The sequence below is a fragment of the Dendrobates tinctorius genome, unplaced genomic scaffold (genome assembly GCF_039654945.1).
Source record: "Dendrobates tinctorius isolate UK_male_01 unplaced genomic scaffold, ASM3965494v1 ptg000030l, whole genome shotgun sequence".
In the NCBI taxonomy this organism is placed as follows: Eukaryota; Metazoa; Chordata; class Amphibia; order Anura; family Dendrobatidae; genus Dendrobates; species Dendrobates tinctorius.
This window is the reverse complement of record NW_027361698.1, coordinates 16779065-16806045: the sequence shown is the minus strand read 5'-3', so window position 1 is coordinate 16806045 and position 26981 is coordinate 16779065. Positions and strand designations below refer to the sequence as shown.

At 41.2% G+C, this 26981-nt stretch overlaps 1 protein-coding gene across 1 annotated transcript in view; it reads right to left on the bottom strand.

Moving 5' to 3' along the window:
- Positions 1 to 10180: 10180 nt before the first annotated feature.
- The window catches only part of LOC141086134 (uncharacterized), a 253329-nt gene continuing 236528 nt past the window's right edge, over positions 10181 to 26981 (bottom strand). Inside the window, exons 9-11 of the mRNA XM_073571873.1 lie at positions 26686 to 26787; positions 21907 to 22083; positions 10181 to 10647 (exon numbers count right to left, since the gene is read on the bottom strand). Coding sequence (XP_073427974.1) covers positions 10643 to 10647; positions 21907 to 22083; positions 26686 to 26787 — 284 coding nt within the window. The 3' untranslated portion in view covers positions 10181 to 10642. The remainder of the gene's footprint in view (positions 10648 to 21906; positions 22084 to 26685; positions 26788 to 26981) is intronic.

The window sequence follows — 26981 nt, the reverse complement described above, 5'->3', positions numbered from 1 at the left end:
TAACAAAATATTGAGATGAACTTTTGTTAATGACCATATACTTATTTTCCTCCATAATTTGCAAAATAAATCTTGCCAAACCAGACAAGGTGATTTTCTCCATCCTCCCCAGCCATATCGCCTCCTCCTCAGAACTGTTCCTCCACATACTGTGCAATCCTTTCTCTCCAGACACACACTGCCACATCATGTCCTGTCCTCCCACCTTCTAACGCTCTGTCTGCTACTCATTGCTGGCGATGTATCCCCAAATCCTGGCCCTCCTCAACACATCCCCACACTCATTTCTAACACTCTGCCGCGATCCTTTACACATTTTTGCAACCATGATAACCTCATACCCATTCATCCAGCCCCCACTCCCCTGCTCCCCCTACCTGTAGCACTACAACAAACTACCAACAAACTCTCCTTCCTTGGCATCACCGAAACCTGGCTCACCCCCTCTGAGTCAGCCTCTCCAGCTGCACTTTCTTATGGAGGACTCAATCTTTCTCACCCCTCGTCCCAGCAACAAACGTGGTGGAGGAGTTGGCTTGCTCCTGTCAGATACCTGCTCCTTTACCCCAATTTCGCTACCCTCCACTACTCTTCCCTCATTTGAGGTGTACTCCATCCAAATCTATTCCCCCTCCAACCTCCAGCTGGCTGTCATCTACCGCCCTCCAGAGCTAGCCATCTCCACCTTCCTCAACCATTTCACCACCTGGCTACTTCATTTCCATTCTGCTGACATCCCCACTGTCGTCATGTGTGACTTCAACATCCCCATTGACTCTTCCACCTCAGCAGCCTCTAAGCTTTTATCACTGACTGCCTCCTTTGGCCTCACTCAGTGTACCTCCGCGGCCACTCACACAGATGGCCATATGCTGGACCTGATCTTCACCTACCTCTGTTCCCTTACTAATCTCACTAACTCGCCCCTCCCCCTGTCTGACCACAACCTACTGACATTCTCCTTCCCCTCCTCTCCCAGTCCGCAACCCCCTCCACAAACTCACTCACCTTCATAGAAATCTCAAACACCTTAACTTACAATCACTCTCTGAGTCCTTTCTACCTCTTACAGGCATAGCTTCCCTTCATGACACAGATGCTGCTGCCACTTTTTATAACACCACAATAATAGCAACACTTGATTCGGCCACCCCCTCATCCATAGCAATACTCATACAATCCACAGGCAGCCCTGACTGACCAGCCTGGACAAAGAACAGAGATGGGCTTCCAGGGTTGCTGAGCAGAGATGGAAGAGATCCCGCTCTGCGGAGCACTTCATCACATACAAGCAGTCCCTCACCAGCTTCAAGTCCATGCTCACTGCCGCAAAACAAACCTACTTTACATCTCTCATAGCCTTCCTGTTTCACAAGCCTAAACAGCTTTTCAATACTTTCAATTCTCTACTCCATCCCCCAGCACCTCCTCCTTCTCCTCTCATTTCCGCTGAAGACTTTACTTCTTTCTTTAAGCAGAAGATCTATATGATCTGAGAAAGCTTTGGCCCGCAGCCCCCAATGCCCCTCTTAGCTGCTCAGCCCTTCTCTTCCAAAACCAGCTTCTCCACCATGACAGAAGATCAGCTTTCTACCCATCTGTCAAGATCACATCTCACTACTTGCACGCTTGACCTGCTCCCATCCCACCTCACCCTAACCTCGCCACAGTCTTCATCCCAACCATAAAACATCTCTTCAACCTCTCACTTACAAATGGTGTCTTCCTCTTATCCTTCAAACATGCTTTAATTACACCAATCCTCAAAAAACCCTCACTCGACCCATCCTCTGTGTCCAGCTATCGCCCGATATCTCTTCTCCCCTATGCCTCGAAACTACTGAAACAGCATGGCCACCTTGAACTGTCCTCCCACCTCTCCTCCTGCTCCCTCTTTGACTGCTTACAATCTGGCTTCCAACCATATCACTCAACCGAAACTGCCCTAACTAAAGTCACCAATGACCTATTAACTGCCAAGAGTAAGCAAAACTACTCTGTCCTCCTTTTCCTGGACCTGTCTTCTGCCTTTGACACTGTGGACCATTCCCAGACTTGGCCCTTTCCTGGATCTCGTCATATCTAACAGACAGAACATTCAGTGTCTTCTTCTCTCACACCACCTGCTCACCTCACCCTCTGTCTGTCGGTGTTCCCCCAGGCTAAGATCTAGGTCCCCTACTCTTCTCCATCTACATCTTCAGCCTGGGACAACTCATAGAATCCCATGGTTTGCAGTATCATCTCTACGCCAATGACACTCATATCTACCTATCTGGACCTGTCCTCCCCTCCTTACTGACCAAAATCCCACAATGTCTGTCTGCTATTTCAGCTTTCTTTTCTGCTCGCTATCTAAAACTGAACATGGACAAACCAGAATTCATTATCTTTCCCCCACCTCACTCTACCCCTCCACCAAAGCTATCCATCAATGTCAATAGCTGCTCACTTTCCCCAGTCACGCATGCTTGGTGCCTCGGGGTGATCCTCGACTCTGCTCTCTCTTTCAAGCCACATATCCAAGCTCTTGCCTCCTCCTGCCGACTCAAACTCAAATATTTTGCACGGATCCATGCATTCCTTGACCATGAAGCCACAAAAACACTAGTGCATGCCCTCATCATCTCCCGCCTCGACTACTGTAACCTCTTACTCTCTGGCTTCTCTAGCATCCTGGCAACACTCCAATCCATCCAAAACTCTGCTGCCCAACTAATCTACCTGTCTCCCCATTATTCCTCAGCCTCTCCTCTATGCCAAGCCCTTCACTGGCTTCCTATTGTCCAGAGGCTCCAATTCAAAACCCTAACAATGACATACAAAGTCATCCACAACTTTTCTCCTCCATACATCTGTGACATGGTCTCCCGGTACTTAACTACACGCAACCTTCGATCCTCTCAAGATCTCCTTCTCTACTCCCCTCTTATCTCTTCTTCCCACAACCACATGCAATACTTCTTTGGTGCTTCCCCTATACTCTGGAACTCTCTACCCCAACATATCAGGCTTTCACCTACCATGGGAACCTCCAAACGGAACCTGAGACCCACCTCTTCCGACAAGCCTACAACCTGCAGTGATTCTCAGTCTGCATGACCAACTCTACCTTCTCCTAATGTATCCTCACCCACCCCTGTAGACTGTGAGCCCTCTCGGGCAGGGTCTTCCCTCCAATACTTGTGTGTGCTTTGCTTTGCTCAGGTTTGTTGTACTTGTCTATATTTGTCCCTTTCACATGTAAAGCACCATGGCATAAATGGCAATATAAAAAATGTATATAATAATAATAATAATAATAATAATAATAATAATAATAATAATAATTTTCTGGATTTGTTTTCTCATTTTGACTCTCATAGTTTTAGGCTATCTATGATGTCAATTACATGCCCCTCTCTTCTTTCTAAGTGGGAGAACTTGCACAATTGGTGACTGACTAAATACATTTTCCCCCACTGTATATGTGTGTATATATATATATATATATATATATATATGGTATATATACACACAGCTGGCTCTAACACTGAACAGCTCAGTTTCATTAAAGGCTTTTCTATATATATATATATATATATATATATATATATATATATACTTTTACAGCTACCTTTTTATGTCTTGATAACAAAAAGCAAAGCCAACCAGCTTTTGTCATATTGCTATTTTGCTGTTGACGTTGTATAAGCACCATGAGTAGCTCTGAGAGCCTATGTGCTGGTATGGCATAGCAATCTATGATCTCTTTGCGATTATCTTTCTCCCATTGTACTATATGAAAAAGAGTTTCTGGAGGGTAATGTTATAATATAGTACATGGTGTAAGGCCTTTCATCTCTGAAGTGTCATATTCATTGAAGTGCTTGCTCATCTGGACAGGTGACTACACATTTTACACAACCATTTAGTATTATGACTTGTCGCTATTGGTTGTTGAAAAGGAAATAGCTTCAATCATGTACTGTAAATAGCTACCTCTGTATGCGTTAATTTAAAGGGTAGCTGTACTTTCAATTAACTTTTTAGAATGGGCTGCCCTGTGTGGGTACATGAGGAATGACTCTGTCTCTGGCCATTTTGGGAATTGTATCCTGAATTTGCACCAGTTTTCCAATCAGTGGGCTTGATTTCTTAATTTGCGATCCACTGGAATCTCGTGGGAGAATACTTGAAGCTGTGAACGTCCCCATTCAAATCACAGCACACAGTGAGGGATTCCTGCTCTCCATTCCTCTTTTAGCTCGCTGAAACAAGCAATACCAAGATATTTTACAGCAGTACAGAGCTGTCTGAATGATGAGCAGCTCTAGAGGGAGGTAAATTACTTGATAGAATCTTCAACTCAATATTTCTATGTTTGACTCTGCCTGTTTCTTCACCCTCTTCCTCACTACTCCTCACCCTCCCCTTTTAATAGATTATGATGGAATGTGTCACATGACATCACAGTGAGCCTTAGGAAGATGGATGAGCTGTTTTTTTTCATTGTGAATGACAAGTCACAACTCATGATATGCTAATAAGTCAGGACTAGCCGGGCAAGGCAACTCCTTTGCCGGAACAGAATAGCCCTGACTCAGGTGCTGTAATCATGCCTCCTTGGCAGGATTGACACCTTCTTCACTGTTCCCTTCGGCACTAAAGCTTTGATGTGGGACGGGGAAGAGGATGACAATCACGCTATGGAGGCAGGCGAACACATCAACAGAGTTTTGAAGCATAACACATTTGATTAGAATGCAGTTATACGGCATGAAGGATAATGGTGGCAATTTGGAAGCCTTGGACAACTTTATAGGTTGCCTCCAAGAGTACTATGCACTGTAAACTTCTTTGACTTATTTTATTTTTCAATTCCAAGCACATTAAAAAATGACTTGACTTGTAAAAAAAAAAACAGAAAAGAGAAGTATGTTTTTATCACGTCTGTGTTTTCCAGATGTACTTCATGAAAACATTTCAGTATATTTATTTGTGACCTATTTATACGGTGAACATAAGACTATGTACATATTTGCATTGTGGTTTTGAATCATGAATGACAGATATTACCAACATTAAGGCTATGTGCCCACGTTGCAGAATTGAAGCAGATTTTTCCTCAGCAAATCCGCACCCCCTTGCCCAGAAAAACGCATGCGGATTTTGATGCATTTTTGACGCGTCTTTGATGCGTTTTTTCAATGCAAGTCTAAGTTGGCGGAATCGCCGCGATTCCGCAAAATTAATGAACATCCTGCGTATTTTTCCGCAACGCGATTCCGCGGTGGAAAAATACGCAGCATGGGCACAGCAATTGCGGAATGTAGTTAAAATGAATGGGATGCGTTTTGTAAGTGTTTTTTAAGCGTTTCGCAGCGGCGAGGCCGCTGCGGAAATGCTTAAAAAACGCAACGTGGGCACACAGCCTAAAAGGATTTTTTTCTAAAACATTGTGCCAGTTTCAACAAATTTGGGACTGTCTTGAACTTTGCTACTATTTTAATGGGAAATGAGCACTGCATGAAGTAATATTATATATTTGTGTCATATCTGAGAAAAGTTGCTACAGAACTTTCAACACAAATTTAAGCAGAATCTTATATCTGATTATTTTTTGGCACTGATCTATACCTGAAAAAGCAAATGACTTTAACCAAAAATGGCACTACCTTCTTAACATTTTCAATGCCGGCATACTACTTTCCCCTTGAACTTAATAACTTGATTTCTGTGTTGGTTTATGCTATGAAAGATGGAAAGTTCTGCAATCATCGAATCTTAAGAATATATGCATAAAAACGCTCAGGATTAAATATTGTCAAACATTATTTCATATTTTAAGTAACCTTAAAGTATACAAATTTGCAGTATCCATGACAAACAATATAAAGTATCAGAATTTGTCTCTTTTTTCTGATCCTTTTTCTTTTAAATTAATTAGAAAAATGTTAAAGGGAATCTGTCACGAGGATTTTGCTACCTCATTTGACAGCAGCATAATGTAGGAAAAGAGACCCTGATTCCAATGATGTATCACTTACTTTTCTGGGTGCAGCAGTTATGACACAGTATTTTTAGATGTTGCATGAAGCAGAGCTCATAAAGCTAGCCCCACCCTGTACATTGCTATTGACAGTGAGCTGCTTATCCCAGGAGAGGGTCACATGATCGTGAGTGAAGGCAGTGATAATCTCCTGTTGATAAAACCTTCATTGTAAGTAAACAGCAGCACACAGCCCTGAATTCAGTCTTTTAACCCCTACATCATGATGTCCACAGATTACATAGCAAAGACCTGCTGACAGATTCACTTCAATAAAACACTGTTTGAAAAAAATGTACCACTAAGTTATATACAAGCCGATAAGTATACCACGCTCGGTTTATGAATTACTGAACCCTAAAGGAGGCGTTGTAAAGGAGACTGAGCAAATTATTGGAACATTATCGCCTTTGAGATGACAATACTCTGTATATACCATATTAAAGTAGGTTTACTAGGAGCACGGACTGCACATGTGGAATATGTACATAGTGAACAATACTTCATTTATTAATTTTATTGATTTTTCTACTTCAACATTCTCCACCAGGAGCTTGCACTGAAAATGAAGGAATGCCTTACTGTAGGACAAAAAGGCAAAAAAAACCCACTACTAATAAAGCAATGATCGGTGGGGTCAGAATTGTGTGTAAAAACAAACATTATTTTAGTACTGTGATAAGTTAAAAATAAAAGCTTAAATAGTTTAACTTATTCCGCTAAGTCTTAATGTATGCACAGACGCATGTGACGAGACACTATGTGCAATATTAATGTCTTGTGTTTTGTCAGCTGTGGTCTTCACACGGCAAACAAAAAGCAGCTTTTATTTTTAGAGCAGCCTGAATGTTTCAGGCTCATTGATTGTAATGCCCCACTGCTAAATGAAGCACTTGTGGTTGCAAGAGAACATTGTGTAACTCTAAGGACAGAGGCTGCATTATAACATTGAAATGAACAGGTGTATCGTTCATATAGGAAGTCAAGTGTATTTCACAGAAAACATATCACCACAGATGTCTACGTACAACAACTGCATGATACGCAAATAGTTTAGAACGCAAACTGAAAATAAATTATTTATATATAAGATTAGTGCTGTAACATGACGCATATAAAGCTGTGGTTTGTAGATCGAGTGATCGTGGTAGGTGATTGATTGCAGAGATCCAGCTGGTGTAGGGAGTCTTATATGCAATATTTCTCTTGGGGGGGAACATGCTGATTCACCTCCAGAAAGAAAAAAAAAAACTAGTGTAGTGTTACGTACATGTAGTTGCATTGTACAGTATATGACAAAAGTGAGTACACCCCTCACTTGTCTGTAAATATTTTATTATATGTTTTCATGGGAGAACACTGGAGCTATGACACTTTGATGCAATGTAAAGTAGTCAGTGTGCAGCTTGTATAACAGTGTAAATTTTGTGTGCCCTCTAAATAACTCAACACACAGCCATTAATGTCTAAACCGTTGCCAAAAAAAAGTGAGTACACCCCTAAGTGAAAATGGCTGTGTCAATATTTTGTGTGGCCACCATTATTTTCATGCACTGCCTTAACTCTCTTGTGCATGGCGTTCACAAGAGCTTTATAAGTTGCAACTGAAATTCCTGTTCCGCTCCTCCATGACAACATCTACACCTTCTGTTTGAAGAGGCCCCATAGATAGATTTTAGGTCTGGATTCATGCTTGGCCAGTCCAGCACCTTTACCCTTAGTTTCTTTAACAAGGCAGTGGTTGTTTTAGAGGTGTGTTTGTGGTCGTTACCATGTTGGAATACTGCTATTCGGCACAGATTCCAAAGGGAGGGGATCATATTCTGCTTCAGTATGTCACAATATATGTTGGAGTTCATCATTCCATCAATAATCTGTAGCTCCCCACAGCCGGCAGCACTCATGCAGCCCCAAACCATAACACTCTCACCATCATGCTTGACTGTAGGCAGGACACACTTGTCTTTGTACTCCTCACCTGGTTGCTGCCACATACGCTTGACACCATCTGAGCCAAATAAGTTTTTCTTGGTCTCATCAGAACACAGGACATGGTTCCAGTAATCCACAGTAATCCACATACACAGGACATGGTTCCAGTAATCCACAGTAATCCAAGTCTGCTTGTCTTGAGCAAAGTGTTTGCAGGCTTTCTTGTGCATCAGCTTTAGAAGAGGTTTCCTTCTGGGACAACAGTCATGTAAACCAATTTGATGCAGTGTGAGGCATATGGTCTGACCACTGACAGGCTGACTCCCCCACCCCTTTAAACTCTGCATGTGCATTATATTTCATTTAACCATGGCAAGGCCAGTTCTGAGTGGAACCTGTCTTGTTAAACTGCTGTATGGTCTTGGCCACCGTGCTGCAGCTCAGTGTCAGGGTCTTGGCAATCTTCTTATAGCCTAGGCCATCTTTACAAAGAGCAACAATTCTTTTATTCAGATCCTTAGAGAGTTCTTTGCCATGAGGAGCCATGCTGAACTTCCTGTGATCAGTATACGAGTGATAACACCAAATGTTACACACCTGCTCCCCATTCACACCTGAGACCATGTAACACTAATGAGTCACATGAGACTGAGGAGGGAAAAGGGCTAATTGAGCACTTAGGAGTCTACTCCCCTTTGTTGCCAGCGGTTTAGACATTAATTAGAGGGCACACCAAATTGACACTGTTATACACTGTACCCTGACTACTGTACATTGTATTGAAGTGTCATATCTTCAGTGTTGCCCCATGAAAAGATAATAAAATATTAACAAAAATGTAAGGGATGTACTCACTTTTGTGATATACTGTAATTCAATAATTTGCCACCTATGAAAGAGCTGTTTATGTGATCTTCTCCATTGTCAGCAATGGATGTCATAGTAAGATGCCTTAAAGGGAATCTGTCACCCCTTTTTTGAAATATCATATAATGATATCATTCAATTGTGGGTCACATAAGGATTCTCTTAGTACTTTTTTCTTCCCCCTGACCCCGCACCTTTCATGCATAAATACCTTTTTATATCGGTTCAGATGTATGTTAACTGCCGCTGTCTGGTCCGCTGGGCGGGGCTTATTCACCTGCTCCCCTCTCCCTGTCTTGCTCTACGCATTTCTTCTTGTGTAGAGCAAGACAGGGAGGGGGGAGCAGTTGAATAAGCTCCACCCATTGGACCGGACCGTGGCGGTTTACATACATCTGAACCGATATAAAAAAGGTATTTATGCATGAAAGGTGCGGGGTCAGGGGGAAGCAAAAGTACTCAGAGAATCCTTATGTGACACACAATTTAATGATATCATTATATGATATCTCAAAAAAGGGGTGACAGATTCCCTTTAAATGTAACTCATGGGAGGTACTAATTCCCAGTTCAAAGAAGGAGCTGGTGTAAAACATTTTGATAGGCAATGCTCAATGGGAAAGTTGCCTAAAAAGTAGGGTCTGTCTCATAACATCATCTCTCATATGACTGGCTAATATGTTGAGCAGGGGCTAAATGTCCTCTGAGTCATATCCTCAAGAATATAGCTTTATTATGGACAGTTGAAAATTACCAACTATACCGTATCCCTGTAGCTACAATTTCATATGTAGGCACATTCAAACTTACTTCTTATGACTTTATATGGAGACTTTAAGGAGAGATTCTGCCTTTCTTTCTAGGACAGAATAAAGAGCTGCATTAAAGCACCTTACAGTGTTAAAGGGAATCTGTCACCTATTTTTTCACATATAAGATGCAGCCACCACCATCAGGGGCTTATCTACTGCATTCTGTAATGCTGTAGATAAACCCCCGATGTAACGTGAAAGATAAGAAAAACGAGTTATATTATACTCAGCCAGGGGCGGTCCGGTCCGGGTCTGATGGGTGTCGTGGTCCGGGTCTGGCACCTTCCATCTTCTAGCAATGACGTCCTCTTCTTTGCTTCCCATCGCGGCTCCGGCTCAGGCAGACCGCGACACCCATCAGACCCGGACCGGACCGCCCCTGGGTGAGAGGGCATGAGACTAAATAATAAAGTATCATGGAAACTGTATGTGTTACCATACAGATGATGTATCTAAACGGAATTTTTCTTGAAAAATGAAAGCAAAGATATGGATATAATGCAGTATGTTTATTAAAGAATAGCAATAATACCGCACATCCTTTTTAATGTTCAGTATTATTGCAACACAATTAGACTACATGATTTATTTACAGCACTCCCCCTAAGCTAAACAATACCAACCAAATGTTTGGGTTTATTTTCCCAATGTATTTCTGCTAACTATGGTACACTTCACGTCTGAGATTATTACAATGCAGGGAAATAGCACAAACATTCCAATTTCATTAAGATTTAATTGTAAAGGAGAACATCTATCGTAATTACGGTTCTTGTTGTCTCATTCTACAAAATACCGGACTTAACCACGCTAATGTTTATTGTACATTGTAAAGCTTAAAAAACAAAGTGGAAATAAGCATTGTTTCTGAAGTTCTGAGCAGAGCGATACAACATGTGCACATGCAGTAATAGAAATAAAATATTTGTTTACAATTGCTTTGATGACTCTGTGTATATTTTGGGTGACATTTTTCTGGTTCGGCCATCCATCAATGCTGTTAGTCTGGAATGACAACGTTATATCACATTAATTTTGCTAAGCACTAACTAGATGAAAATGATCTCCATCAACATACAGAAAATGAAAGAAAGATAAGATGAAAGAAATTATAAATATAATAGCATTCCATTATGAGTTGAATGAATAAATGTTTCAATAGACACATTCATTCATTGAAGACAAAATGGAATATTATTGTACTTACTAGATGGTGGCCCGATTCTAACACATTGGGTATTCTTGAATATGTATGTAGTTTCTTTATGAAGATTTAAGACAGAACTTGTTCAGTAAAGATGAGTGAACTACGTCGCACTGTGAGTGAGGGTTAAATTCCGCACCAATATCACTAATTGTTCGCCGGACACGACCATTTAGAAAAGCGTGGTTCAAATCCCGAGGCAAATCGCGGGCGGACTGCACCTGTCGCTGATTGTTCGCGCATGGCCGGCCGCAACCAATCAGGCTAGCATCGGTCATTTCCCGGCTGCGTCGCCGCTGACCTCCGTGCGGCAGGAGATGACCTGCGGCTAGCGCCGCAGATCTCCCAACGGTAGGGGTGGTGTGCATTGTTCGAATTCCGTGGCAATTCACGGCCAGACTGCGCCTGTCACTGATTGGTTGCGACCGGTGGGGCGACCAATCAGGGACACGAGATTCGTGGCCGGACGGCGCTTGTCGCTGATTGGTTGCAGTCGGCCGGGCGTGACCAATCAGCAAAATGGGATTTCCATTACAGATAGACTGCCAAAATTAGACGATTATATAGTAGATACTACTTTTATCCTTTATATCAATCAATTGAAATAAATTTTTATTTCCTTGACTATTCACCTAGTATCACCAATTTCTTTCATCGTATCCTCACACATAGACATGACAGAATAAAATGCAATTGTATTCATAATGAAAGACACAAAATCACTGAATTTAATAGTCTTAATTCCACCTAAGCATTGAACACTACAAATATTGATTCACTTTTCATTATCGATAGTGAATCTCAGACTCGCAGTAATAATAATAATAATAATAATAATAAATTTTATTTTTATAGCGCCGACATATTCCGCAGCACTTTACATTTCAGAGGGGATTTGTACAGACAATAGACATTACAGCATAACAATAATCACATACAGTAGATTATAACAAATACCAAGAGGAATGAGGGCCCTGCTCGCAAGCTTACAGTCTATGAGGAAAGAGGTAGACACGAAAGGTGGGTGGTAACAGTTGCCCTGATTGTATGGACCAGCCATAATGTTAAGTGTGTAACAGTACAGACACAGAGGCCTAATGGATGCATAAAGCATGTGGGAACATGATGCGGGAAATCTGGTTATGGTAAAACTTTTGGCTGTGCCACACAGGGATAGATTAGGTTAATGTGTTGAGGCGATAGGCCAGTCTGAATAAATGCGTTTTCAGGGCACACTTAAAATTTTGGGGATTGGGGACTAATCGTATTGACCTGAGAAGTACATTCCAAAGAATTGGCGAGGCACGTGTAAAGTCTTGGAGACGGGAGTGGGAGGTTCTGACTATTGAGGATGCTAACCTCAGGTCATCAGCAGAACGGAGGGCGCAGGTAGGGTGGTATACTGAAAAAAGGGAGGAGATGTAGGGTGGTGCTGAGCCATGGAGGGCTTTGTGGGTGAGGGTAATAAGTTTATACTGAATTCTGGAGTGGATGGGTAGCCAATGTAATGACTGGCACAAGGTAGAGGCATCGGTGTAACGATTGGTGAGGAATATGATCCTGGCTGCAGCATTCAAGACAGATTGGAGAGGGGAGAGTTTGGTAAGAGGGAGACCGATTAGAAGAGAGTTACAATAGTCCAGACGAGAATGAATAAGAGAAACAGTAAGAGTTTTTGCAGAGTCAAAAGTAAGAAAAGGTCGAATTCTAGAAATGTTTTTGAGGTGCAGATGACAAGAGCGAGCCACTGATCGAATGTGGGGGGCAAAGGAATGCTCGGAATCAAGTATGACCCCAAGACAGCGGGCCTGTTGCTGGGGAGTAATAGTGGAACCACACACAGAAATGGCAATGTCGGGTATAGGTACATTAGTAGAGGGAGGAAACACCAGGAGTTCAGTCTTTGACAGGTTCAGTTTCAGATATAGTGAGGACATGATATTAGACACAGCGTTTAGACAATCGCCGGTGTTTTCTAGAAAGGCTGGCGTGATGTCAGGAGAAGAAGCGTATAATTGGGTGTCATCAGCATAGAGATGGTACTGGAAACCAAATCTACTGATTGTTTGACCAATAGGGGCAGTGTACAAGGAGAAGAGGAGGGGGCCTAGAACCGATCCTTGGGGGACCCCAACAGTAAGGGGAAGGTGAGAGGAGGAGGAACCGGCGTAATGCATCACTCCCAACATGGGCATCGGTGTGACCCACTATAGAACCGTAGCACCACCCATAACACACACACTTCACCGTGATAACCCATTTTGATGTAAACAATATACTTGAAAGGTATTTAATTATTCAAATATTGTTATGTTAGAACATGATGCATATCTTGAACAACCATTTTATATTCATTAGTTAAGGCAACCTGGATCAAAAGATTCTAATACTATAGTAATCTACATAAACACAAGATGTCTCTACATTAAAAAGAGAAATGTTTATGGCAGCATGGAGCTAAGTTATTAATACTGGGTTCAAATCCCACCAAGGACAACATCTACAAGGAGTTTGTACGCTCTCCCCGTGTTTGCGTGTTTTCCACCAGGTTCTCCGGTTTCCTCCCACACTTCAAAGACATACTGATAGGAGATCTAGATTGTGAGTACCAATGGGGACAGCGATGATATTGTCTGTAAAGTGACGTAGAATCAATGGTGCTCTATAAGCGAGTAAAATAGATAAATGTAAAATGAACTCCTACGTTCCAGTTTTAGCTTTAAAAAATATATTGGTATGTATATTTTCTCAATGTAATATATAGTTACTGACCATGCTGACCATGTCTACAAACACAGTTATGATTTTTTTTTGGGGGGGTGGGGTCATAAGGTACATTTAAACCTTTCCTGTTTGTATTGTCTTTATTATCTGAGAAACAAGTTGACATGACCCCCAAAACAGGCTATTCCAAATAAAATGACACTGCTGGCATTTAACCTGCAAGACTCCCATTACCTATCCATTTTCTACCAAGGGCTACAGTTCCAGATCATAATTGGCAGCAACACTCACTACCATCCAGGAGAACTAGGGTGTTGTGTTCTTAACACAACATCTTCAGGTCATCACAATTGACATGGGGGTAACAACAATCCCAAATATAGGTCTGCATCCACAAGGTATTATTGTGGTGTCCTATAAGCTTATCTCTCCTAGTTCTTCAGATTAATTAATTTGGCACATCTTTTAGTTACCATGCTCTAGAGAGCTAAATGTATGCCAGTCAGGGGCTTGTATTCTATTGTAATTTAAGTCCCTTTTAAGGTGTAAATTTTGATGAATTTGTCAGTCACACTTAAAGGGAAGCTGTCACTAAAAGAGCCACCTCCAGCAGCACGAAGGCTGCATTCTGTGAAGGTGGCTCTTCGGTTTCTGACCCCCAGTAACGCCAAAATGTTAAATTTTATAAATAGGTCCTCATACCTGTAATGCGTCCCATAGGTATGGAGTCTCCTCCTCAAGCAGCCGCCTCCCAGCCGTCAATCATGTCTCTGCAGCATCTGGGCACCGCCTCCCATAGCCGTCCATCATGCCCCTGCTCTGCTGTCTGTGCCCTGCCTCTCATAGCCATCCATCATGCCCCTGCTCTGCTTCTGTTCCCCGCCTCCTTCTGTCTCCTATGCTGGCGCCTGCTCTGCGAAAACAGTTCTCGGGTATGTGCAGTGCGCACTGCCCGTGAACTGACATCAGGTGATCATGCCTGCGTGTTGTGGAGGACCCAGACCCTGCCCCGCAGTGTATGTGTTCTGATGTATTCACACTGTGGGACTGGGAATCTGGGGCCTCCACAAGACGCAGGCGTGATCACCTGATGTCAGTATGAGGACCTATTTATAAAAGTTAATATTTCGGCTTTACTGGGGGTCAGAAAAGGAAGAGCCACCTTCACAGAATGCAGCCTTAATGCTGCTGAAGGTGGCTCTTTTAGGTAAAAATGCCCTGGGGGGGTGACAGGTTCCCTTTAACCACACGCTAACCCAGTCATGCTCTCCCTAGTTTTCAAAAAGTTGGCAGAGATGGCTGAGATTGGAGTGAAAATACCAAAAGTCCTAAAAGTTTTGTGAAACTACAAAATATTGTGACATTTCAAGCTGTTTCATGACAGAAAATTTTTTAACCCCTTAGTGATAGAACCAATTTGGTACTTACTGACCAGGCCAATTTTTACAATTCTGACCACCTCACTTTATGAGATTTTAACTCTCGAATGCTTCAACAGATCCCACTGATTCTGAGATTTTTTTTGTGACATATTGTACTTCATGTTAGTGGTAAAATTGCTTCAATGTGACTTGCGTTCATTTATGAAAAAAATGGAAATTTGGCAAAAAAATGTGAAATTTAGCAATTGTCAAATTTTTTAATTTTTGTATCCTTAAATCAGAGCGTGGTGTCACACAAAATAGTTGGTAAATAACATTTCCCACATGCCAACTTTACATCAGCACAATTTTGGAAACATTTTTTTTGTTATGACGTTATAAGGGTTAAAAGTTTACCAGCGATTTCTCATTTTTCCAACAAAATTTACAAAACCATTTTTTTAGGGACCACCTCACATTTGAAGTGAGTTTTGGTGGTTCAATATAACAGAAAATACCCAAAAGTGATACCATTCTAAAAACTGCACCCCTCAAGAATGCAAGACCACATGCAAGAAGTTTATTAACACTTCAGGTGCTTCATAAGAACTAAAGCAATGTGGAACGAAAAAATGAACATTTTATTGTTTCACAAAAAGTTTGGAACCAATTTTTTTTATTTTCACAAGGGTATCAGGAGAAAATGGACCACAAAATTTCTTGTGCAATTTATCCTGAGTACGCCATTACCCCGAATGTTGGGAAAGCCATTGTTTGGGCGCATGGCAAGGTTCAGAAGGGAGGGAGCACCTTTGACATTTTGAGCGCAAAATTGGCTGGAATCAATGGTGGTGCCATGTCAAGTTTGGAGACCCCCTGATGAACCTAAACAGTGGAACCCCCCAATTCTAACTCCAACCCTAACCCTAATCCCAACCCTAACCATAACACTATCCACAACCCTAACTCCAACACACCCTAACTCTAATCCCAACCACCCTAACAATAACCCTAGCCACTAACCTAACCCCTACACACCCTTAGCCTTTATCCCAGTCCCAACCGTAATCCCAATCATAACCACAACCTTAACTTTAGCCCAACCCTAACGTTAGCCCAACTTTAACACTAGCTCAACCCTAACCCTAGTTCCAACCATAGCCCCAACCCTAAAACTAGCCCAACCCTAACTCAAGCCCAACCCTAAAAAATGGAAATACTTTTTTTATTTTATTATCGTTACTTAAGGGGGTGACAAAGGGGGTTTGATTTACTATTTTTGTTATTTTGTTCACTCTGATACGGTAAATCACAGTGATCAAAATGAACCAATAGGAAAAATCTCCTATTGTTGCTAGGTGCTGGCCGGCAGATCTCAGTGGGCGCACTGAGCATGTGCCGGCCATTTTCATCCTGGAAAAAGACACTGGGGAAAAAGGACTGAGGAAGGCAAGAGTGTCCAGGGACGCCGGAAGTATCGGGGGTGGAATTGGGGGACCCCATTTCTCTCTCCTCTGATGTGCGATCACATCACAGGAGAGAGAAATTAACCCCTTAACCCCCAAGGGTGGTTTGCACGTTCATGACCAGGCCAATTTTTACAATTCTGACCACTGTCCATTTATGAGGTAATAACTCTGAAACGCTTCCATGGATCCTGGTGATTCTGACACTGTTTTCTCGAGACATATTGTACTTCATGATAGTGGCAAAATTTCATTCAAATAACTTGCGTTTATTTGTGAAAAAAACGGAAATTTGGTGAAAATTTTTAAAATTTCGCAATTTTCCAAATTTGAATTTTTATGCCGTTAAATCACAGAGATACAGCACACAAAAAACTTAATAAGTAACATTTCCCACATGTTTGCTTTACATCAGCACAATTTTGGAACCAAAATTTTTTTCTTAGGAAGTTATAAGGGTTAAAAGTTGACCAGCGATTTCTCATTTTTGCAACACCATTTTATTTTTACGGACCACATCACGTTTGAAGCCACATTGAGGGGTCTATATGATAGAAAATACCCAAAAGTGACACCATTCTAAAAACTGCACCCCTTAATGTGCTCAAAACCACATTCAAGAAGTTTATTAACCCTTCAGGTGCTTCTCAGGAATTTTTTGAATATTTAAAAAAATGAACATTTAACTTTTTTCACAAAAAAATAATTCAAATTCAATTTTTTTTATTTTACCAAGCGTAACAGGAGAAATTGGACTGCAAAATTTATTGTGCAGCTTGTCCTGAGTACACTAATACCTGATATGTGGTGGGGAACCACTGTTTCAGCGCATGGCAGAGCTCAGAAGGGAAGGAGCGCCGTTTGACTTTTTCAATGCAAAATTGGCTTGAATTCAGATTGGACACCATGTCACGTTTGGAGAGCCCCTGATGTGCCTAAACAGTGAAAACCCCCCACAAGTGACCCCATTTTTGAAACTAGACCCCCCATGGAACTTGTCTAGATATGTGGTGAGAGCTTTGAACCCACAAGGGCTTCACAGAAGTTTATAACGTACAGCGGTACAATTAAAAAACTATATTTTTTCTACAAAAATGATCTTTTCAACCCCAATTTTTATTTTTCCAAGGGTAACAGGACCCCAAAAGTTATTGTGCAATTTGTCCTGAGTTCGATGATACCCCATATGTGGGTGTAAACGACTATTTGGGCACATGGCAGAGCTCAGAAGGGAAGCAGCGCCATTTGACTTTTTTGGCTGGAATTGAGATCGGACACCATGTCGCGATTGGAAAACCCCTGATGTGCCAAAACAGTGGAAATCCACCACGAATGACACCATTTTGGAAACTAGACCCCCAGGAACTTATCTAGGTGTGTGGTGAGAACTTTGAAACCCCAATGGCTTCACAGAAGTTTATAATGTACAGCCATACAATTAAAAAATCATATTTTTTCCACAAAAATGATCTTTTCACCACCAAATTTTATTTTTCCAAGGGTAACAGGATCCTAAAAGTTATTGTGCAATTTATCCTGAGTACACTGATACCCCATATGTGGGTGTAAACGACTATTTGGGCGCATGGCAGAGTTCGGAAGGGAAGCAGCGCCATTTGACGTTTTTGGCTGGAATTGAGATCGGACACCATGTCGTGTTTGGAAAGCCCCTGATGTACCAAAACAGTGAAAACCCCCAACAAATAACACCATTTTGGAAAATAGACCCCCAATGGAACTTATCTAGATGTGCGGTGAGCACTTTGAACCCCCCCGTGCTTCCCAGAAGTTTATAACGCCAGGGCGTAAAAATAAAAAAATCGTATTTTTTCCACAAACATTATCTTTTAGTCACTAATTTTTTTAATTTTCCCAAGGGTAACAGGAGAAATTGGACCCCAAAAGTTGTTGTACAATTTGTCCTGAGTACGCTGATACCACATATGTGGGAGAAAACTACTGTATGGGCACACGTCAGGGCTCGGAAGGGAAGTAGTGATGTTTTGGAATGCAGTCTTTGATGGAATGGTCTGCGGGTGTCATGTTGCTTTTGGAGAGCCCCTCATGTACCTAAACAGTGGAAACCCCCCACAAGTGACCCCATTTTGGAAAATAGACCCCCTAAGGAACTTATCTAGATGTGTGGTGAGCACTTTGTACCCCCAAGGGCTTCACAGAAGTTTATAACGCCCGGGCGTGAAAATAAAAAAAATATATTTTTTCCACAAACCTGATCATTTAGTCCCCAATTTTTTTATTTTCCCAAGGGTACCAGGAGAAATTGGACCCCAAACGTTGTTGTGCAATTTGTCCTGAGTATGTTGATACCTCATATGTGGGAGAAAACTACTGTATGGGCACACGTCGGGGCTCGGAAGGGAAGTAGTGACGTTTTGGAATGCAGACTTTGATGGAATGGTCTACAGGTATCATGTGCGTTTGGAGAGCCCCTGATGTATCTAAACTATTGAAACTCCCCACAATTGACCCCATTTTGTAAACTAGACCCCCCACGGAACTTATCTAGATGTATGGTGAGCACTTTGAAACCCCAAGTGCTTCACAGAAGTTTATAACGCCCTGGCATGAAAATAAAAAAATCATTTTTTCCACAAAAATGATATTTTTGCCCCCAATTATTTATTTTCCTAAGGGTAACAGGAGAAATTGATCCCCAAAAGTTGTTTTGCAATTTGTCCTGAGTAGGCTGATACCACAAATGTGGGGGTAAAACACTGTTTGGGCGCATGGCAGGGCTTGGAAGAGAAGGAGCGACGCTTGACTTTTTCAAGGCAGAATTGGCTGGAATTGAGATCAGATGCCATGTTGCATTTGGAGAGCACCTGATGTGCCCAAACAGTGGAAACCCCCCAATTATAACTCCAACCCTAACCCCAACACACCCCTAACCCTAATCTCAGCCCTAACCCTAGCCCTAACCCTAGCCCTAATGGGAAAATGGAAATAAATACATTTTCTTTGAATTTTATTATTTTTACCCAACTAAGGGGGTGATAATGGGGGCTTTGATTTACTATTTATACCGGGTTTTCATTTTTGGCAGCTGTCATACGCTAAAAGACGCTTTTTATTGTAAAAATAGTTTTTGCATCACCACATATTGAGAGCTATAATTTTTCCATATTTTGACCCACTGAGTCATGTGAGGTCTTATTTTTTGCGGGACGAGTTGCCGTTTTTATTGGTATCATTTTCAGGCATGTGACATCTTTTGATCGCTTTTTATTCCGATTTTTGGGATGCAGAATGAACAAAAACCAACGTTTCATGAATTTCTTTTGGGGGTGCGTTTACACCGTTCCTCCTGCTGTAAAATTGATAAAGCGGTTTTATTCTATGGGTCAGTACGGTTACAACGATACCTCATTTAGGTCTTTTTTTATGTTTTGGCGCTTTTATGCAATGAATACAATTTTATATAAATAATAATTATTTTTGCATCGCTTTATTCTGCGAGCTATAACTTTTTTATTTTTTTGCTGATGATGCTGGAAGGTGGCTCGTTTTTTGCGGGACAAGATGATATTTTCAGCGGTACCATGGATATTTATATGCATCTTTTTGATCGCGCGTTATTGCACTTTTTGTTTGGCGGTATGATGATAATAAATCATTATTTTTTCCTTACAAATATGTGTACTTTTATTTTTTTTTTTTATTTCCAAAAAATTTATTTATTAGGGAATATTGTTTTTTTTAATTTATTTAGCCATTTTTTTAAAATTATTTTTACACCTTTTTTTATTTTTAACTTTATTACATTGTCCCAGGGGGGACATAGCTGTCATGTGACAGATCACTGATCTGTCACATCACAGATCACTGTGACAGATCAGCGATCAGTCACAGGCACTGAACAGGCTTTCCTCATGCCTGTGCTTTGCAGGCACTGAGGAAGCCAGCTCCCTGCAGGCCCCCGAAGGTCCCCGTCGCCACCTTGGATTCGGGGACCTGCAGGGATGGAGCCCCCCCGCAGCAGCGCTGCACATTGCGCTGCTGTGGGGGGCTCAGGGAAGCACGGAGGGAGCCCCCTCCCTGCCGATGCTTCCCTTTAACCCCCGGTACACCGCGATCGTGTTTGATCATGGTGTGCAAGGGGTTAATGTGTCGGGGCAGTCCATGACCACCCCAGACACATTGAGCCAGGTTTCAGCTGTGATAATCAGCTGACACCCGGCCGCAATCAGCGGCGCTCACCACGTGGGCGCCGCTGATCGCTGTGACGTACTATCCCGTCCCTGGGAATTAAGTCTCAGGGCACATGGATGGCATAGTACGTCACATGACAGAAAGGGGTTAAATGGGAAATCTGACTTTTTTTGTGGTCGCTGTTATTCCGTTAATAACGGCGATCACAACACTGGGGTTGGTAAAAACCAACCCTAATCATGTTCTTTGGAGTCTCGGCTTCCCCTGGTAGCCAAGACCCCAGAGAGATTCTGACTCTGAGGGGTGCTATAACCTTAAGGCTATGGGCACACATTGCGGATTTTGATGCATTTACGCAGCGTTTTTGGACACGCGGAATTGCATCAAATCCGTAGTGTAGTACAGTACCAATTATTGTCAATGGGAATTTGAGAAATGGTGTGCACATACTGTGGAAAAATATGCGCAGATTCACAGCGCTTTATTTTCCGCAGCATGTCAATTCTTTGTGCGGAACTGCAGCGTTTCTGCACCCATTGACTATACATTGAGTAAGGCAAATCCGCATAGCAAAAAACCCATGACAATCTGCAATAAATCTGCAAGTAATCCGCATCAATTCCGCATGAAATCCACAAGCATTTTGGCCTGCGTTTTCTGCCAAGAGATGCAGATTCTGTGCAGAAAGTTCCACAGGCCAATCCGCAACGTGTGCACATACCCTAATTCTCAGCGCCATTAAAAAGCGGTGCTGAGGAATAAGTACCCTTAACTGCCGCTGTTAAAAGGCGTATTGGCAGTCGTTAAGGGGATAAAACTGCTTGAGGTATTAGGGCCTACGTGTTTATCTTTTAGCAGTGCCTTTAAAAAAATCACTGAAGAAACTTCACAATAAACAACAATTCACTGGTGTATAGTGATTTTGGTAGAAACGATGTCGGAATGGATTTATATTATTTATATAAGTTCATGGTGCTGATTAAGAATATTACTTCAAGTTTGCCAGAATGGCTCTAGTTTCTGAGATAATTAATTAATACAGGAGAATTCTGTCTTTAAATAGTCGCTTTTATAGCATTCTAAGCCTACAAATTGAAATACAAAATAATTATATGGAATATTTCATTACCCAAGACACAGTTAAAGAGTCAAAAGACAGACCAAAAGACCAAAAGCTATTGCATTTGTTATCACAAACAAGTCACATTGGGGAAATGCATTATTATTTTTGTTGACCTGTGAATTATTTATGAACATAAAATCAGAAAACGTCCTTTGAACAATTGTCAGATGAAAAAGATGTTTTTAGATAATGTTCCCTTTACCACTGAATATTCACCTTCCAACAGAAATGTCCTCATGAGTTCCATGTAAGAAAACATTGCATCTTGGTCAGTGTCAAAATGTTCTAGTAACTCCTCACTTGGAGTCTCTTCTCCGAGAACATTCTTTATTTCTGCATAGGTTAGATATCCATCTGCGTCTTTGTCTGCTCCATAAAAAAATACCTGAAAATCTGAACATAGAGAAGGATCAACTAAATTCAATTGTAGCCTTTAGTAAACAAATATGTCTTCCTTCCTTCGACAACCTGGTACCAATAGTCATTATTAGTACTTGATGCCTTAGCAATAGCGATGAATGATTTCGCCAAATTTCAAATTTCGCTCAATTTAAAATTCAAAGTTATTTGAATTAAAGCAAATGTTCCTTATGCTCTGGGGACTCTACGTATAGAGCATACTAAAAGTAGGGTATAGAAAAGGAAAAATGATATTCACCCTTTTGCTCACCTTTTCTGCCATAGGTGCAGCTCACCTTTTGCTCCTCTACTTCTCTTGAACTCTTCTTTCCTGTGGCACGGGAGGTCCTCTTTACACATTTCCACTCTACAGCTTCTAGCACTACACCTCTGACTTCCCATCATGCATCATGACGTCAAAACATCATGATGTGAACCAGCCGAGATGCTGACCAGGCCTTTGGTGATCCACATAGTAACATCATGACATGCATTGTGACGTATGAAGTCAGCGGTGCATTAGTAGCTGGTACAGAGTAAAAATGCTCAAAGAGGATGGTGGGTACTGGAGGAAAGAAGAGGCCAGATAGAGTAGACAATTTGACAGAGGGCTCATCAGTGGAGGGACAGGTGTGCGGCAAGATCCGGCAACAATGTTGCTGAATTCACGTGAATTGAATTACCAAAATATAAAATTAAGGAGAATCCAATTTTTTTGTAAACTTAGAGGCAATTTTTCTCTATACAACACTCTTTTAACCCCTTTACCTTCCCAAGGGTGGTTTGCATGTTAATGACCAGGCCAATTTTTACAATTGTGACCACTGTCCATTTATGAGGTAATAACTCTGGAACTCTTCCATGGATCCCCGTGATTCTGACACTGTTTTCTCATGACTTATTGTACTCCATGACAGTGGTAAAATTTCTTTGGCATGACTTATGTTTATTTGTGAAAAAAATGGAAATTTGGTGAAAATGTAAAATATTTCCCAATTTTCCGAAATTGAATTTTCATGCCCTTAAATCACAGATATATGTCACACAAAATACTTAATAAATAACATTTCACACATGTCTAATTTGCATCAGCACAATTTTGGAACCAAAGTTTTTTTTGTTAGGAAGTTATAAGGGTTAAAAGTTGACGAGCGATTTCTCATTTTTACAACAAAATTTACATAACCATTTTTTTAGGGACCACATCATATTTGAAGTCAGTTTGAAGGGTCTAAATGATAGAAAATACCCAAAAGTGACACCATTCTAAAAACTGCATCTCTCAAGGTGCTCAAAACCATATTCAAGAAGTTTATTAACCCTTTAGGTGCTACACAGGAATTTTTGGAATGTTTAAAAAAAATGAACATTTAACTTTTTTCACAAAAAATTTAATTTAGCTCCAATTTGTTTTATTTTATCAAGGGTAACAGGAGAGATTGGACCCAAAAAGTTGTTTGTACAATTTGTCCTGAGTATGCTTATACCCCATATATGCGGGTCAGCCACTGTTTGGGCGCATGGCAGAGCGCGGAAGGGAAGGAGTGACTCAATATGTCCAGAGGTTTCTTGCAGCAATCAGCGATACCCGCAGGGGGGCAGGTCGCTGATCGCTGTCACACACAGCGATCTCACTGGTGAGATCGCTGTTGTGTCACAAAAGTTGTGACTCAGCAGCGATCTCGCTAGCGAGATTGCTATGTGTGACTCCCGCTTAACAAGGTCTGCGTCAGATGTAGAGGAACCAGGACAATCTGTTGATACTGTAAATGGGCTACTGGAACAAACCATACATGGAGAAGGCAAGAGAACCTGAATCTGATGAAATGCTACTATAACAGCAGACCAAATGAGAGAGAATATATGAAGCGTATGAGGAAACTCTGGATGATTATAAGACCTGCATGTCCACTAACTGAGAAACAATTAGTTATTATCACAACTTGAGATGGATCCACTGTACTGCAGATCCACCTCACACGAAGACCTGGAAGAACAACATGTGCAACCCCCTGAAGATCCTGAACCTATATATAATAATAGGAAATAATTATTTGATCCCTTGCTGATTTTGTAAGTTTGCCTACTGACAAAAGCATGAACAGCCTATAATTTTAAGGGTAGGTTAATTTTAACATTGAGAGATAGAATATCAAAAATAAAATTCAAAAAATCCCATTGAATAATTTATATAAATTTATTTTCATTTTGTCATTTTGCAGTGACAAATAAGTATTTGATCCCCTATCAACCATTAAGAGTTCTGGCTCCTACAGACCAGTTAGATGCTCCTAATCAACTCGTTAACTGCATTAAAGACAGCTGTCTTATGTAGTCATCTTTATAAAAGACTCCTGTCCACAGATTCACTTAATCAGTCAGGCTCTAACCTCTGCAAAATGGGCAAGACCAAAAAGCTTTATAAGGATGTCAGGGACAAGATCATAGACCTGCACAAAGCTGGAATGGGCTACATAACCATAAGTAAGATGCTCGGTGAGAGCACCATGCAAAATCTCACCTCGTTAGGTATCCTTGATCATGAAGAAGGTGAGAGATCAGCCTGAAACTACACAGGGGGACTTGTCAATGATCTCAAAGCAGCTGGGACCACAGTCACCAAGAAAACCATTGGTAACACATTACGCCTTAAAATCCTGCAGTGCCCGCAATGTTTGCCTATGAACACCTGGATGATTCTGTGAGTGATTAGGATAAGGTGCTGTGGTCAGATGAGACAAAAACTGAGCTCTTAGGCATTAACTCAACTCAATGTGTTTGGAGGAATTGAAATGCTTCCTGTGACTCAAAGTATGCCATCCCAACTGTCAAGCGTGGAGGCGGAAACATTATGAGTGTTCCCTTTATTTTTTTGAGCAGTATATATACACATACACATATACACACACTGCAGCTATACACAGCAGTCGCAGTATCACCTGTATAATATACATAGACTGCTGTATATGCAATATATAAGTGATGCTGCTACTGCTGTATGTAATTGCAGTTTCACCTACATAATGTATATACAGCAGTCTATATACATTCTATAGGTGAAACTGCAACTGCGATATGTACGTAATAGACTACACTGCTGTGTGATAGATATATATATATATATATATATATATATATATGTACACACACACACACACTGCACAGTACTACTCCTGTCCTGTTGTTGGAGAGGCGACATTCGCCTTTGGGAGGGTTAATATTGGGTTATTATTTTCAGTATTCCTATGGGAAAACAAAAAAATATATATATTGGAAAATCCATTTAAATGGATTTAAATGGATTATGCCAAGTTATCCCCTATGCCAAGTAATCCCCTATCCAGAGAAATTTCCAATCTGCTGGGACCCTCATGATCTCGAGAAATGACACTCTAAAGAGCACCATGTAAATGGACTTGTGGTCGATCATGTGCCCTGCGGCGCCATTTACACATGTCTCTTCAAATGACGCCTTTAAGAGGAGTGTTGAGGGGCACGACAAAGTAAAGCAAAATCCACTGATCGGGTGTGAGGGGATTATTGTGGGTATGTGGATTCATGTGATTTGTGTGACAGGGCTGCTTTTTTGTCCCAGCCCGGCTCTGACTTCAGTGCACATGCTTTTTGGCCATTTCCCGCACATGTGCAGTGTAGTACTTTGCTTTGCCCTTGACAGAGCAAACAGAAGTACACCTGCGCAGAAGCCCAATGCTGGGAACACTACGGATGACATGATACACGTTATCCACATGAAGCAGAGAAGGAGGATGGTATCGCAAGAAGAGACAAAGCAATGGACCAAAGCAGCGAGGCCCATCGACCTGGTCCACCAAGTAGGGAAGTATAATAAAAGCTCTTCTTCTTGTCTTGCAGGCTGCATTGTGGGCTTATATACAGCATATTACAATGATGTATATCAGGGTTGGTGACAGGTTCCCTTTATTGCAAGTGTGGCTACTTAATCACTGTACCATGCTCTAATTCAGTGAGCTCTGTAGAGAAACATTTCCTTTCGTAAATGTTGTACAGGCAAACTGCATGGCTAGAAGTTGCATTTTATACACCTGTGGCAAATAGAATGAATGATAAACCTGAATTAATTCATGAAGACACGCGTCCCAATGCACTTTGTCCTTACAGCGTAATATTTCAACTGGCCATAAAACTCTTGCTAAGCTGCAATCCACTTTACAACAACCAAGTGGCCTCAAATAAATACAGAATTTCATCTTGTAACAGAGTGTCGGGAAATTATACTTTTAGTTAAAGTTGACATATTGAGCCAAAACCAAAGGCTATTTGGAGGGGGCTGGCAACAATTAGATCAGGTATAGAGATTAAATATGATTGAGTAACTTCTGTTTCTGTCACATTTGTGCAAAGTTCAACATGATAAAAGTCATGCGGCAACACTGTATGGCCACAAAGTAGTATCTATGTTTTATAGATACAATTTGCCTTACAATATGTCGTATGCATAGCAGTTAGTCACAACAGATTAAAAAATAATTAAACATATGATACTCTCATGGTTATCCTGCTTTGTTATACTTCTTTGAAAAGCAAGGTTGCAATAATGAGTAACATGACTCTTACCAGCTCGGGTCTTCAGGAAAGACGTAGGTGCATGATGTTCCTTATCCTTTTCTTTTTCTTTTGACAATGGTAGAGCTGTGCTCTGCATATTCCAGATAGTTTCTGCAATGTATTATCACATGACAGTTTTGCTTATTACAAGTGATGATAATACATTTGATGCAGAGTAATATGTATTACACAGTCCTGTCAAAGTGTCTAATTAATTGAAATGACAAGAAAAGTGGCCAGAGCAAATAGTACAGTGAGACAATGTTACTCATGCTCGAAATCTGCAATATTCCTTATATTTTCTT